The following is a 12982-nucleotide window of genomic DNA, read 5'->3' as shown; positions in this document are numbered from 1 at the left end:
ATTGTGAGATTATTTATGCAATATCAATTTATCTGAATGATCGTTTAGTATAGATTTTTAGAGGTCAGTAGTATAAGATAACTTGACAGTCAACTAGCCATTGTGTTATGAACTTGCTTTTGCAAAAAGTGTTCTTTATGCGATATGCCATTGTACTATGGTATATTATTATTATTAGATGGAATACTTCATGCTTTTGCATAGTGACCATTCAACTGGGCTACTGACAACCTTTATTGTTACAGTATATAAGAAAATAATATAATTTAAACTTCAATTCAATTATTCATTTATTTGTTAGGCATCCATGTACAGCCAACCATTCATTATGCACAGAATACTAGGCAACTGGCCGTTAAAGTATTGAAAAATAATAAGCGGAGTTACACCTGGTGTGCATTATCTTTCAATAATTCATGAGCCAATTTTTATGCTTATACCATGGTTACCACACCTCAAGACATTGTTCAGATGTTTTAGAGAGAGACCTTTCCATAGTGAATGATAATAATTTAGTTAAACATGGAAATTGTTTGCCTTTGTTATTGATGGATTTTGTTTCGTAGAATAAAAAGTGAAAAATATCTTGAACTTATGTTAACCATTTAACAAAAACCCCATTCAGGATTTGGTTTCTTGGTTAATTTTGCTATAATTACTTTTCTTATTATTAAAGCTGCAGTCGGCAAGATTTTTTTGATCATATTCTCTGAAACCGACACTATGCTCCGACAGAACAACATAAATCAGCCGGTTTTAGAAAAAACCCCGCGCTTCTACCTCCACCTGGAGCCTGTTATTTGTTTTGCAAAAATCCACCGCTCCCGGTTCTTCCGGTCCAATCAGCGCAGGGCTGTGTGATATCTGACTGTCAATCACAGTTCATACACATGCCACAGATCCCCCTTCCCCTCTCGCGCACGTTACAATATCACAAGCACACGACTGAAGTTCGCAGGTGTGTTGGATTGTACGAAGCGTGATGGCAGAGAGAAAATCTACTAACAAGCTTCCAATTCCTCGGTTAACAATCAGAGCTAGGAGGTCCAAAACAACCAAGGAAAAGAAAATGATGCTTCGATGCTGAAGATAAAATCTGGTGCACGCACTGACGAGCACGAACTCGATGGGAGGATGCTCGGTGGTAGTGGGGGAGGGGCATGAGAGTTGTAAACATTAAAAATTTTGGCTAAGTCCCCTCAATCTGCCAGACTTGTACTTAATATTACTTCTTATCCACAAATATTTTGTATTTGATCTTATAACCTTATTTTTTTCAGAATGCATAATTAAAATGTTGTAGTTGTCACAGACCTGTGATGACAAGCTTTATCACTGGTTAGAATGAAAATATTTGTTTTTTGCTTTTGATTTTGACATCTCCAAGTAAGATGATTGAACATTTTTGTATTAGTGAGAGGTTTGAGTCCTGCTATTGTCTGACCAGTAGGGGTCCTCTTAGCCATCATTCAGCAGCCAATTATAGAGGGTCCCAGCATGTCGGTGAAAACAATCTGAAACAAATGCAGAATGTGGTCTTAAATTAGCTTTTCATAAACAAACACAGCAAATGGGCTGACATACTGTAACACAGTGAACATTTGCAAGTTCAGGTCTCCATTAGATTAATTTTCTTCATCCTTAAGGAATAACACACTGCTTTGTCTTGGAGACCTCAGTGTGTGTATTACATTTCCACTGTTACCACTTGTACATAGATAACACTAGTAAACACAGCTTTCAGCAATGTCAACTCTCTTCAGCAGCAAAGTCATTAATCCCATACTAGGTCAGGGCTCTTACTGAGCCAACCGCTTCCACCCAGAGCTACACAGGCATGGCAGCAATGTCCTCGTGCCACGCTTGAAAAATCCATGCCTTATACTGATATCCCATGATGCATTTTCCAGGCAGGCGTACAGCAGAATTACAAATATATGTCAGTTCCCTGGCATGTCACAAATCATCAAGTAGTTTCCTTCATGGAAGTTGAAGGTTGCAGACATATTTGAAAAGTTAACAAACATTTTTTCACATCAGTGAGTTAGAAAAGAACTAAACAGAGAGCTTTTTTCTGTTTTTTTTTTTCAACTAGAGACTGAAAAAGTCACCAAAGGGATAATTGTTTCAATTATAGTTCTTAATGCACACAGGCTTTTCCTTTAATATGCTGGGGAAAGAGTGGAAGAGGTGGCCATTGAAAAAAATGAAATGCACCCAAACATCATCACCAGAGACTATAGAGGAGAAAAAGCCCTAATAAGCAGTGGGGCCTGTTTGATCACAGCAAGTCTCACATAATTACTCTTTATCATCGATGTCACGCTCAGCTGTCCTTTGAGAACATGATCTGAGGAGCATTTTAATTGCCTCACATTTGCGCTGCCTCTCAATGTATCGTTGACATTTTAGGCAAGGAGACATGTCTTGGAAAAACTATACAATTCTCCACCAAGACGTTTGCCGATAGCTAATTAGCTCTAGAATGTGCAGTGATATAGTGATGGCATAACCAAGTTTTTGTAGTGGTCACTCTTATTTAAATTTAAATGAATGCGCATCATACATGTATCATACACTTCTAGTCCACTAAAAATGTTTACAGCAAAGACACGGTTAATTAAATATACCTATTGCAATATAAAAGACACATTATCTCCAGTCTCATTTCGGCGCTTTGTGCAGGAGAGCATAACGTCATCTCCCAGTGTGCCAGCCTCACAGAAAAAGAGATTAGTTTCCTTTAAGACCTTATTGAACATTTTAATCTTGCAGTGTGCTCAGAATTTTATTGCTGTTTCATTCCCAACCTTGTCAGTCGTGTGTCGAGACAATAAATAAACAAATATGTCTGCAGTCAGAATACACAGGACTGATTAATGTCTGTGTGATTAATGAAGCTGTAAAATATTTGTTTTCCCATCCTCCGGCATTTAAGTTATATAACTAAAATACTTTGTAATAATTCAAATTTTATTTGAATGATTTCGCATGAGATTTCACATAAATATTTATCTTCCAAATGCTAGTTCTTAATGAACCGCCCTTGTTTTCTTTGTCTCATTAATTCCAGCAACTAATCAAGCCTGATTTTACACTGCAAACACTGCTGGGTGTGTAAAAGCGTGTGAATGTGTAAAACTGTAAACACAATATGTGCCTTTTGTTTGTGCATTTTGATACTTTAGTATCCTGCGGGATCACATGACTAATTGTGTACCTGGGATCACAACCGTGATGTCTGCCAATAGCAACATCAGCCGAACGAACACCATCATGTCCTGTGGGTTTAGGTAGATCCTTTTTTCTGGAACATCTGGCGTTTCACCTGGTGATCAGATCTTGGGAGTAAGTCTTCTGAATCTTGCGGAAAAACAAAACGGGGAACGTCCGAGGGGAGTAAACCGTTGTCAAAAGCATATGGCCAGAGTCTTACTGGGATGTAATGGGGATGAAAATGCAAAGGCAGGGCAGATGTCTTGAATGAGATGTTTAATGCAGATAACAAGATTAACCGGTTGCAAGATTGCATAGTGTAAAGCGTAAAAAAAAATATATTATTTAAAATTTGATCAGATGTTTGGACTGAGGTTTCTGCAGTTCTGATTTTTGGTTAATTTCTGCTGGTTTCTGTTTCTGTAGATACTGTTGCTATGAGTTGTATATAATCCCAAAGGACGGAAGATGCAGCAATTCCATTGGGTGCAATCACGAGACTCTTACACCATCATATATGAACCTACACATGCAGCAAACACAAACTCATGCTGAAAGATAGATATGGAGCACAGTGTAGACGCTTGAGATTTTTTTTTAAATAATTTTGTTCATGCAGATCCAGTCAAAAATAGCCTAGTTTTTTGCCATCCAAAACCACCTTGAATCATCAGTGCAAAGCATCTTGAGAAGAATTAGTTGCCGTGTGCAGCATCACTGAAATGATCCGTATGCCTCACGGTTGCCTTCTTGGAGAGAGACTGTCATAATGGATTGATATCTCTATGGAAACGGGAGCCTGTTAGCAGGCACAAGCATGATGTCATAGACAAATTAGGCATTCAGACATGAGCCCCAATAGAGAGATCCTCCTTTGTTGTAGGGCTTTCAGCGATTCTCGGCTGACATTAATTATGAACATTTCACAAATTTGATCAATTTATATCAATTTCCCTTTTTTGGCTATTTGATATCTGCAGCCAATTCAGTGGAAAGGCTTAAAATGTCTACATTCACCTCAGTGGTTTCAGACAGAAGTCATTGTGGAAGCACATTCAAGTACGTTAATCCAAAAATGTAGCTTTTGTCACTTTAAATGAAAAAGTGCCACTGAGGAAGTGAAATGGGATATAACCGCTTGTTGGGAACAATGGCTCTGGCTCTTCCACTGTTCAATTTGTTTAGTGTTTGACAATGAAATTGAGGTTGTGTTACGGGACTCTCCCGTATGCTGTCTCGAGCCTTATCTGACAGGTCAGGGGCCGTTGTGAAAGGCGTTTTAGTAAAATTACAGAAAACATTCACTGAGCAGCGCAGGCCTGTTTCTAAGGTAACTGTGGCCTTGGAGTGATTGTAGCAATCATGTGACTTAATACAATTAGACTCTTTTACCTGTTTCTCAGTAATGCCTTTTTCTTTTTCTTTCTTTTTCCATTAAACACACAGGGTGTGTTCAGCCAGTTACAGTAGCTTCTATATGGTCTATTCAGTATGTTAAAGAGTTTTGCCATTTCCTTTTAACGTGTAATATGCTTGTGTTGTGAGTCAGAAATCAGAGTACTTATTATATAGTAAATGTTCATTTGGATTAATGCATCCTATAACTCCGCTTGCTGATGTATTGTGCTTCCAAGGCACAGCCCGTTCTTAGTGCTCCATCCAGTTTCAGCAAGTCTTTACATGTTTTGTTATGAGAAATTCTCCACATATAATAAACATTGCTGAATAAAATTTAAATTTTCAATATTCCGATAATAACACCACTTCAAAGAAAGTCAACAGTGTGCTTGATTTTAATGATATATGATATGTATGCAAGTTGATTTTGATCAAAATTACATGAATATTGCATCATTATTTTGTATAATGGCAGCATAAAAAGGAGATGGACACTATTTCATTTTAATGTTGACAGGGCAAGCCAGTGGTGAAATAGTGTTTACTTGGAATGTTGAACATTCAGATTTCATTCAGTGATTATTATATGCAGAGAATTTCTTATAGTAAAACATGTAAAGACTCTGTGGAACGGCAATACATTTTTATACACTGTTGTTCAAAAGTTGGTTGGCAAGATTTTTTAATGTTTTATAAAAAAAAGTCTCTGCTCAGCTCACTTAGGAACATTATGATACTGTGAAAACAGTAATATTGTGAAATGACACCCATTGCAGAAAATTGCAAATGTAAAATTACAGCCATTACTCCTGTCAATTTTTTAATAACATTTTTTCTTTACAAAAACAAGCCAACAAAAATGATTAGGTTTTTCATTAGTGATTATAGCTGGATTTGGCTATAATGTGACTTTTTGACAGTTATGAAATCATAAACCGAAATGAATATGTAATATTCAGCCCATTATACAGTGGTATGCATAAGTTTAGACACCCATGCTAAAGTTGACTAAAAAGGGGAATAAAAAATCATCTTTTGGAATTTAAACTTAATGCCTTAATTAAAAAAATTAGGAAAAATCCAACCTTTAAGGACACCAATTTTCTTTGTGAAAGAATAATGTATCGTAATTCGTAAATAAATAAATGTTCTTCCTTAAAATACAGGGTGCATAAGTTTGGACACCCCTATGTTAAATTCCCATAGAGGCAGGCAGATTTTTATTTTTAAAGGCCAGTTACTTCATGGATCCAGGATACTATGCATCCTGATAAAGTTCCCTTGGCCTTTGGAATTAAAATAGCCCCACATCATCACATAGCCTTCACCATACCTAGAGATTGGCATGGAGTACTTTCCATAAGATCATCTCTCAATGCAAATCAAACCAGCTATTAGGCTAACTGAAATAAAACCATGCCAATCTCCAGGTATGGTGAAGGCTATGTGATGATGTGGGGCTATTTTAATTCCAAAGGCCAAGGGAACTTTATCAGGATGCATAGTATCCTGGATCCATGAAGTAACTGGCCTTTAAAAATAAAAATCTGCCTGCCTCTATGGGAATTTAACATAGGGGTGTCCAAACTTATGCACCCTGTATTTTAAGGAAGAACATTTATTTATTTACGATACATTATTCATTCACAAAGAAAATTGGTGTCCTTAAAGGTTGGATTTTTCCTAATTTTTTAAATTAAGGCATTAAGTTCAATTTCCAAAAGATGATTTTTTATTCTTCTTTTTAGTCAACTTTAGCATGGGTGTCTAAACTTATGCATAGCACTGTAAGTAATGCTTTCTTTCCGGAAGTGCATGAAGAGGTTACCAGAGCATGGACAGCAGCTTTTTCTGCCCGAAACCGTTCTGGTGCCTCTTCCTCCCTCACTACCCTCGACGGCGGAGCAGCTAAGAGGTTCGCTAGATTCTATAGCCTCCGTAGAGCCGGTATCTTCCCGTATACTCGCCCCCAGTGGCCAGTAGCGCAAAGGACCCGTTCTTAGTGTCGGCTTGCAACGCCCCCATGGGCCGGATACGTGTATCTATTTGCTCCAGTAGTGTTCCCCAGAAATGGCTAACCCTGTGAGTTCCTCCGTCACCCCTGCGGCAGTCAGACGTTGCGGAGCATCTGACGCCAGGCCTACACTCGTATGCATTGTGGAACCTGTGATATTCTGGGTGTCCATATGTAGCACGGTCCCTATGGCGACCCCATATGTGTATTCCACCACGATCAGCTCCTCTGCGGACGAGCCTGTGTCTTTCCCTCGACAGAGCCCGCTCTGTCGTCTCTGCTGGTGTTCTTTCCCGCCTATAACTAGGCTGGAACCACCCCAGAGACTGACATATGTAGTACTACCCTGCTTGGCTAGTCCATATGTGTAACCGTCACAGTGCCTCCCTCCTGGGTAGGATGTGGCTTCCGCAGCATTCCCTTCCCCAAGGGCACGCTTTCCCAGCGTTATCTGTTATCCGGAACAGCAGTGACTGACCTTCTCTGCTGAGAGCTCCCATTTCTGCCCAACACCGCGGTCAGGCCAGGAGGCTCAAGCGGAGCGCTGGAAGGGCCAGCAGCCCTGGCGTTTTGGTAGATATCCTCATTCGTCAGTCTGTACTTACGTAGTAGTGACTGACGAAGGGGAACGTCTCGGTTACGTATGGACGGTAACCCTCGTTCCCCGAGGAGGGAACAGAGACGTAAGTCCCCTCCACACAGTTGCTGGGCTTCCGCTGTACGACCGAGTCACAGGTCCGACTCCTCATCGGCAAAACAAGGATGCGACGCACTGTGCAATTATCACATGCCAATGTTCATTGGCTCGTTTAGTTTCACTCAAAGTAGATTCTGCCTCAACTGTTTACATTTACTTAAGACATAAATTACTGTGTTTATTAGGATACTCGCATAGACAGGCATTTTGACACGTCAGTATATCGTACAAGCCCAATTAGATGGTAAAAAGAACTCAGTTCAGTACTCAAGCGCTGTATGAGCAGCGGATTCATGTGCGAGCGTCTCTCAGACAGCACACACATATAACAAACTGAGTTCTCTTTTGCTGCTTATAGCGCTTAAATGGTTAAAACCGCAATGCTTAAAAACGCATGCAGATGAAAAGTTCTCATGATAGAGATGATAGTCCAAAATCTCTACCAGTCAACAAATTTCTACCGGTTAATTGTGTCTACCGGTATATCACCCACCCCTACTTTTCCCATTTCGCCATGTACCTCACCAGCGACTAGCATCTGTTTTCACAGATCTTACTGTTCAGGCAGTAAGATCTGTGTTTGTATATTCTCTCTTTCACACAGAACAGATGTGTTCATAGTTGTACCTGATGTGGTTGTGTAAAAAGGCTCTGTGTTCTGGTGCTCATAGGTACACATTCGCACGTGAGCAGCCATTTTCTCTCTGTTCCTGCTGTGTGCAGACTGTTCTCTGGGGAAGCAAACATTTGGGTGGTTGATTTTGAGAGGGGAGGCAACTGCCAAGGAGGAAGCTGAGGATGAAGAAAGTGATCTGATCTGAGAGAGCCAGAGCATTATAGTGGGATTTCATTACTCAAAATCTTTTTTTTTAAAACCCACTAATGCACTTGGTGAAGTACAGACAATTACATGTTTTATGTTATAATAATACAATTTTTTTTTTGGTCTTTAGTTGCATCACTGTTGCTACAGTAGGTTGTATTAGTGGTGGGGCTTACTCATTTTAGAGAGCATCTGAATGGCCAAATATCTAAAACTGCATGATGGGTCAAATATTTCTGGTTGTTCAGTTTGGGATGAGTATTTTTTTCTTTTTTGAAAGAAATCGATACCTTTATTTAGCTAGGAGACATTGAATTGATCAAAAGCGACAGTAAAGACATAAAACATTTTTTTTCAAATAAATGTTGATTATTTGAAGTTTCTATTCAAAGAGTCCTGAAAAAGACGAATCATAGTTTCCACAAAAATATCAGCACAACTGTTTCATTGTTTCACAACATTGCTAATAGTAAGAAATGTTTTTTTGAGCACCAAATCAGCATATAAGAATGATTTCTGAAGGATCGTGTGACACTGAAGACTGGAATAACGGCTGCTGAAATCACAGGAATAAATTACATTTTAAAATATATTTATAGAAAACAGTTTTATTATGGAGTACATTAGTGTATAGATGACATCAAAGCTAACACACATGAACTAAAAGCCACAAAACTGAAAAATTTGTTTTTGAGTCTTTTCTGAAGCTTATGTATACAAATCAAAGCATGTCAGCGACAAGCTGAGAAATTGTGTTTTGAATCACAAACCTCGAGAGATAAAGAGACAAAAGTAGGTCAAAGAGACTGAAAGAAACAGAGACTGTTAATTAAATATGTCTAACAATTATTACATCACGACAAACAATCAAAGTGTAGATAAAGCACTTTGATTAGTATTATGACAGCTGAAAAGTGCTGAACCACAATTTTTTATGTAATTTTAACTGACAATCTGTCTTTGTAAAGGATCTGTTTAAACTGATTGCTTTAGTACACTGAAGCATGACAAAAGCCTTGCAGAGTTCGTCTCGAATAACTATGGATGCTATTGTTTTGGTTCACAGAAGTAATGCCAGTACCAGACCAGCCCTTTGACACCGAAAACTCCAGCATGTTGAGCCCGGTACTGAACGCCTCCAACGGAGATGGATCAGAGACTGAGACCACCTCTGCCATCTTGGCCTCTGTTAAAGAACAGGTGGGTACTTCATGCCAAACTACTGTAAATTTCTTCATTCTTACAGTTTGTCTCTAATAGAAGGTTATGTTTCCCCTCACACTCATAGTCTGAAGCTATATGGAAACATTCATTTTCCAACAGTTTAATTAGAAACTCTCTGAATCTGTATATACCGTAAACAGTAATTACACAGAACCATACCAGCCCTCAGATGAACTGCATATGCCATCTGGGTTAAGGAGCCGCAAGGTTTGATGGGTTTTCGCGTGAGTCATTTCCATCATCTCGTGCTACCGGTTTCATTTAGCGCCTTGTGTCTAAATTCACAGATACAAATGGTTTTTGATGGTCACCACACTGCAAATGTGCCTTTGCGCCTCAGTATCACATGGTTTTGCGGACGAGTGGGAGTAGTGGATGTAGGTTTTTGTGCTGTGTGGTGTAAGAAATTTGAAATATTTGACACGGCATGATGCAATCAGGTCTTCATGCTATGCTAGTTACAACACCGCAGCTTATCTTTAATAAGACTGGTCACCTGCTTGTCAGCAGATGGACAGCTTCACAGACGTTGGCACAACCTTATGATAAACTGGCTTGATCTCTCAGGAATAATGACAGGTGATTGTAATTGCTTATGCCCTCCTGTCATAAAAAAATTCTGTCGTTTATGAAATGATTTATAGGATTATTGCATGTCAGAATTTAGTGTGCAATAATGTATAGTATTTCTCACTTTCACTTTGCATATATATATATATATATATATATATCATATATATATATAGTTCTATCTTTGCTGGAGGCCATTTTTAAGTCAAGACTATGTGTAGATAAAAATGGATCGTGACAAGCCCTTCGATTCCTGCTAGCGTTTAGCTCACACTCCTGCTTTTAACTATGGGGCAGAAAAAAAGCGACATGCTCTCAGGGTTGGAAATCTACACGGGGAGTGTTAAAGTAGGCCACAGCCATAGGCTGCTGTGGGCCAGTCTAATAGCTCTCCTATCAGAGCGAGAAAAACTGTCTGCCATCGTTTTTTGATGCTTTTCACTAGAGGGTACTGGTGGACAGGGTCCATGACTCTATGTCTTATGCAGTGTTTCTCTCTGAGAGAAAATTAAAAAATAGGGCTGCACGTAAGTGCACGATATATCAAAATATCACAAATGTACATTTCACGTTATTCATATTTCAATGGCTTGCGATATCTGAATGATTTTAATAGGCTACTTCAAAAAGTAAAAGTTTTAGGTCAAAGCAGCAGAGAATAGACTGAACATGCAACTGTTACTTGTGTGACTTGCTTGCCTTTAAAAAGATTTATTAAGTATTATTTATTAAGTATAAAAGTATTCATGTAAACACAGTTGGTTATGTTTTAAGTGAACGTAAACAGTTGGGAAAGAAATTAGATTCGGAAAAATGGGATCCGCACATTAGGTCTTAAAGTGACAGCAGCCTAATACAGTAAACCTGCTGCTGCTGCTGTCTGTCAAACAACAAAAGATAAAGAGAAAATCACTCACTGCTCTTGACTGAATTACTCTTGTAGCTTTATTATGAATCAATGTATATTTAATTCATGTGAAGACTATGTAGTATTTTAGTTTTACATTTGATTATTGAGTTTCTGTATTGTTTCTTAAAGGGATGTCACGATACCAAAATTCCAGTAGTCGGTACCGATACAATTAAAAAAGGTTCTCTGTACCATTTTCGGTACCACAGCAAAATCTGTTCTAACAATTTTTCTATTTTATTTAACCATTTGAAAAAAATATTAAATTCAATTCAATGACTTTATTATTTATGACGGTAATCATCAGTAAATAATACATATAAGCATTGAAGGCTACATGCTGTTTTAAACGTAAATATTGCTTATAAAAAAATTAAGTGAAAAATAAGCAACCTTCTATGCACATATTATTATTATTTCTAGTAGTAGTATTTTTAATACATGGAGACGTAGCTAAACCTACTGTACAGTAGCCTAATATAATTATTTCTGTAAATTTCTTCAAGTTTAACCGAACTTTTATTTTGACGGGTTGCCGTGAAGACCTTTGAGTTTCTGTGTCTGTATGATATGACGATAGTTTTCGCCATTCATTCACACAGAGACAAGCAGAACATGCAGGCCAGGGTTAATATTTAAATAGTATTTTTGCGGTTTAATATACACAGACAATATATCGTGGTATATATCAGCTACAGTGCTCCAAGTAAAAAAGTTAAGTCTGGAGCCCTGCGCTTAGATAAACATGGAAGCGACTGAAAGCAGCTGCCTATTACTGGGTAACGTTACCGAATATAACGTTACCCGGTAACGTTACTACAGAAATGCTGGTATTGTCACATTTTCAAAATTTCATTACCGACTTGGTACCGAAGTGTTGTGGTACTTTGACAACACTAGTTTCTTACTTGAATGCTACTATTAAATAGATCTAATGTAGGCCTACCTGAAAAACTTAAAGCACTGTTAATTTCATTCGTATAACGTTATTTGTTTTGTTGTATTTGCCCAATTGTTTGTAATTTGCCTCTTTGTTCTTATTTTTGATAACAAAGATAAATTAAAATAACTAATAGTCCACCTAGTTTCAGGTGTTTTTGTTTACCTGGATGTTCTTAAGGTTAATATAACTAGGCCTATATATATTACCAGTTGAGCAAAGAGTTTTTGGTATTTAAATAGTTTTTTTTTTTTTTTTGCATTAATGTTAAAATTACATTGTCAGATTTGTGTCATTACTGTTTTTTACACGCATATCGAAAATCATATTATTTAACAAGTTATCACATATCACATTTTTCTTCAATATCGTGCAGACCTATTACAATAAAAAAAACATGTAAAATGGGGTGATTTTCTTTCCCGAGTCGGTGTATTTCTTTTTTAAACTTTGATTTTGATTGATTGAATGATTGCTTGGGACATATAGAAGGGCTTTAGTTACACTACTGTTCAAAAGTTTGGGTCTGTACTATTTTTTTGAAAGTAGTGTCTTATGCTCAACAAGGCTTTTATTTGATCAAAAATGCATTAATATTGTGAAATATGTTTTGTATTTTAATATATTTTAAAATGTCATTTATTTCTGTGAAGTCAAAGCTGATTTTTTAGCAGTCATTATTCCAGTCTTCAGTGTCACATGATCCTTCAGAAATCATTCTAATATGCTGATTTGGAGCTTAAGAAACATTTCTTATTATTATCAGTGCAAATAGCCCACCTTGTTGGTAGAAGCTATTTACACTAACTCTGCCCACCAGTGTCTGGTTGGGCTAGACCAAAGTACAAAAAACGCCTGTAATTTGTCAGCTGCAGTGTGGCGTAGAGAGTAAGGCGAGTTGAAGATGGCAGACGCATTTCTCCATCACATATCAGATTGGAAAGGCATCTCAGTAGATATGAAGCAAATATGTGAAAAGTGGAATTAAAGTGCCTACCAGTTATTTAATAATAAAGTGTTTATCGGGTAGGTGTAGGGAGCGCTTTATTGTCCTAATAAGGTGGCAGACTGTGGTACAAATAGTATCTAACTACTACACTTGTTGCAAAGAAAATACAGCTATTACTATGTTTACATAGTGTAGGCTAAATAGAATCTATCGCTATTTGCACTTAGTGTATATAGCATCT

General features: G+C 37.7%; 1 protein-coding gene across 7 annotated transcripts in view; it reads left to right on the top strand.

The window, feature by feature from the left end:
• Positions 1–12982, top strand: part of ctnnd2b (catenin (cadherin-associated protein), delta 2b) — an 81542-nt gene that overhangs the window by 4282 nt on the left and 64278 nt on the right. For all 7 annotated transcript variants that reach the window (XR_013821722.1, XR_013821723.1, XM_079876129.1 and 4 more), the window contains exon 2: positions 9215–9348. Coding sequence is in view for 5 of the 7 variants with exons in the window: in XM_079876129.1 (XP_079732255.1) it covers positions 9220–9348 (129 nt within the window). In the remaining 2 variants the exon portion in view is untranslated. The remainder of the gene's footprint in view (positions 1–9214; positions 9349–12982) is intronic.

The sequence above is a fragment of the Squalius cephalus genome (assembly GCF_949319135.1).
Source record: "Squalius cephalus genome assembly, chromosome: 7".
Lineage (NCBI taxonomy): Eukaryota > Metazoa > Chordata > Actinopteri > Cypriniformes > Leuciscidae > Squalius > Squalius cephalus.
The sequence above is the reverse complement of the archived record's forward strand: the minus strand, read 5'-3'. Positions and strand labels throughout refer to the sequence as shown.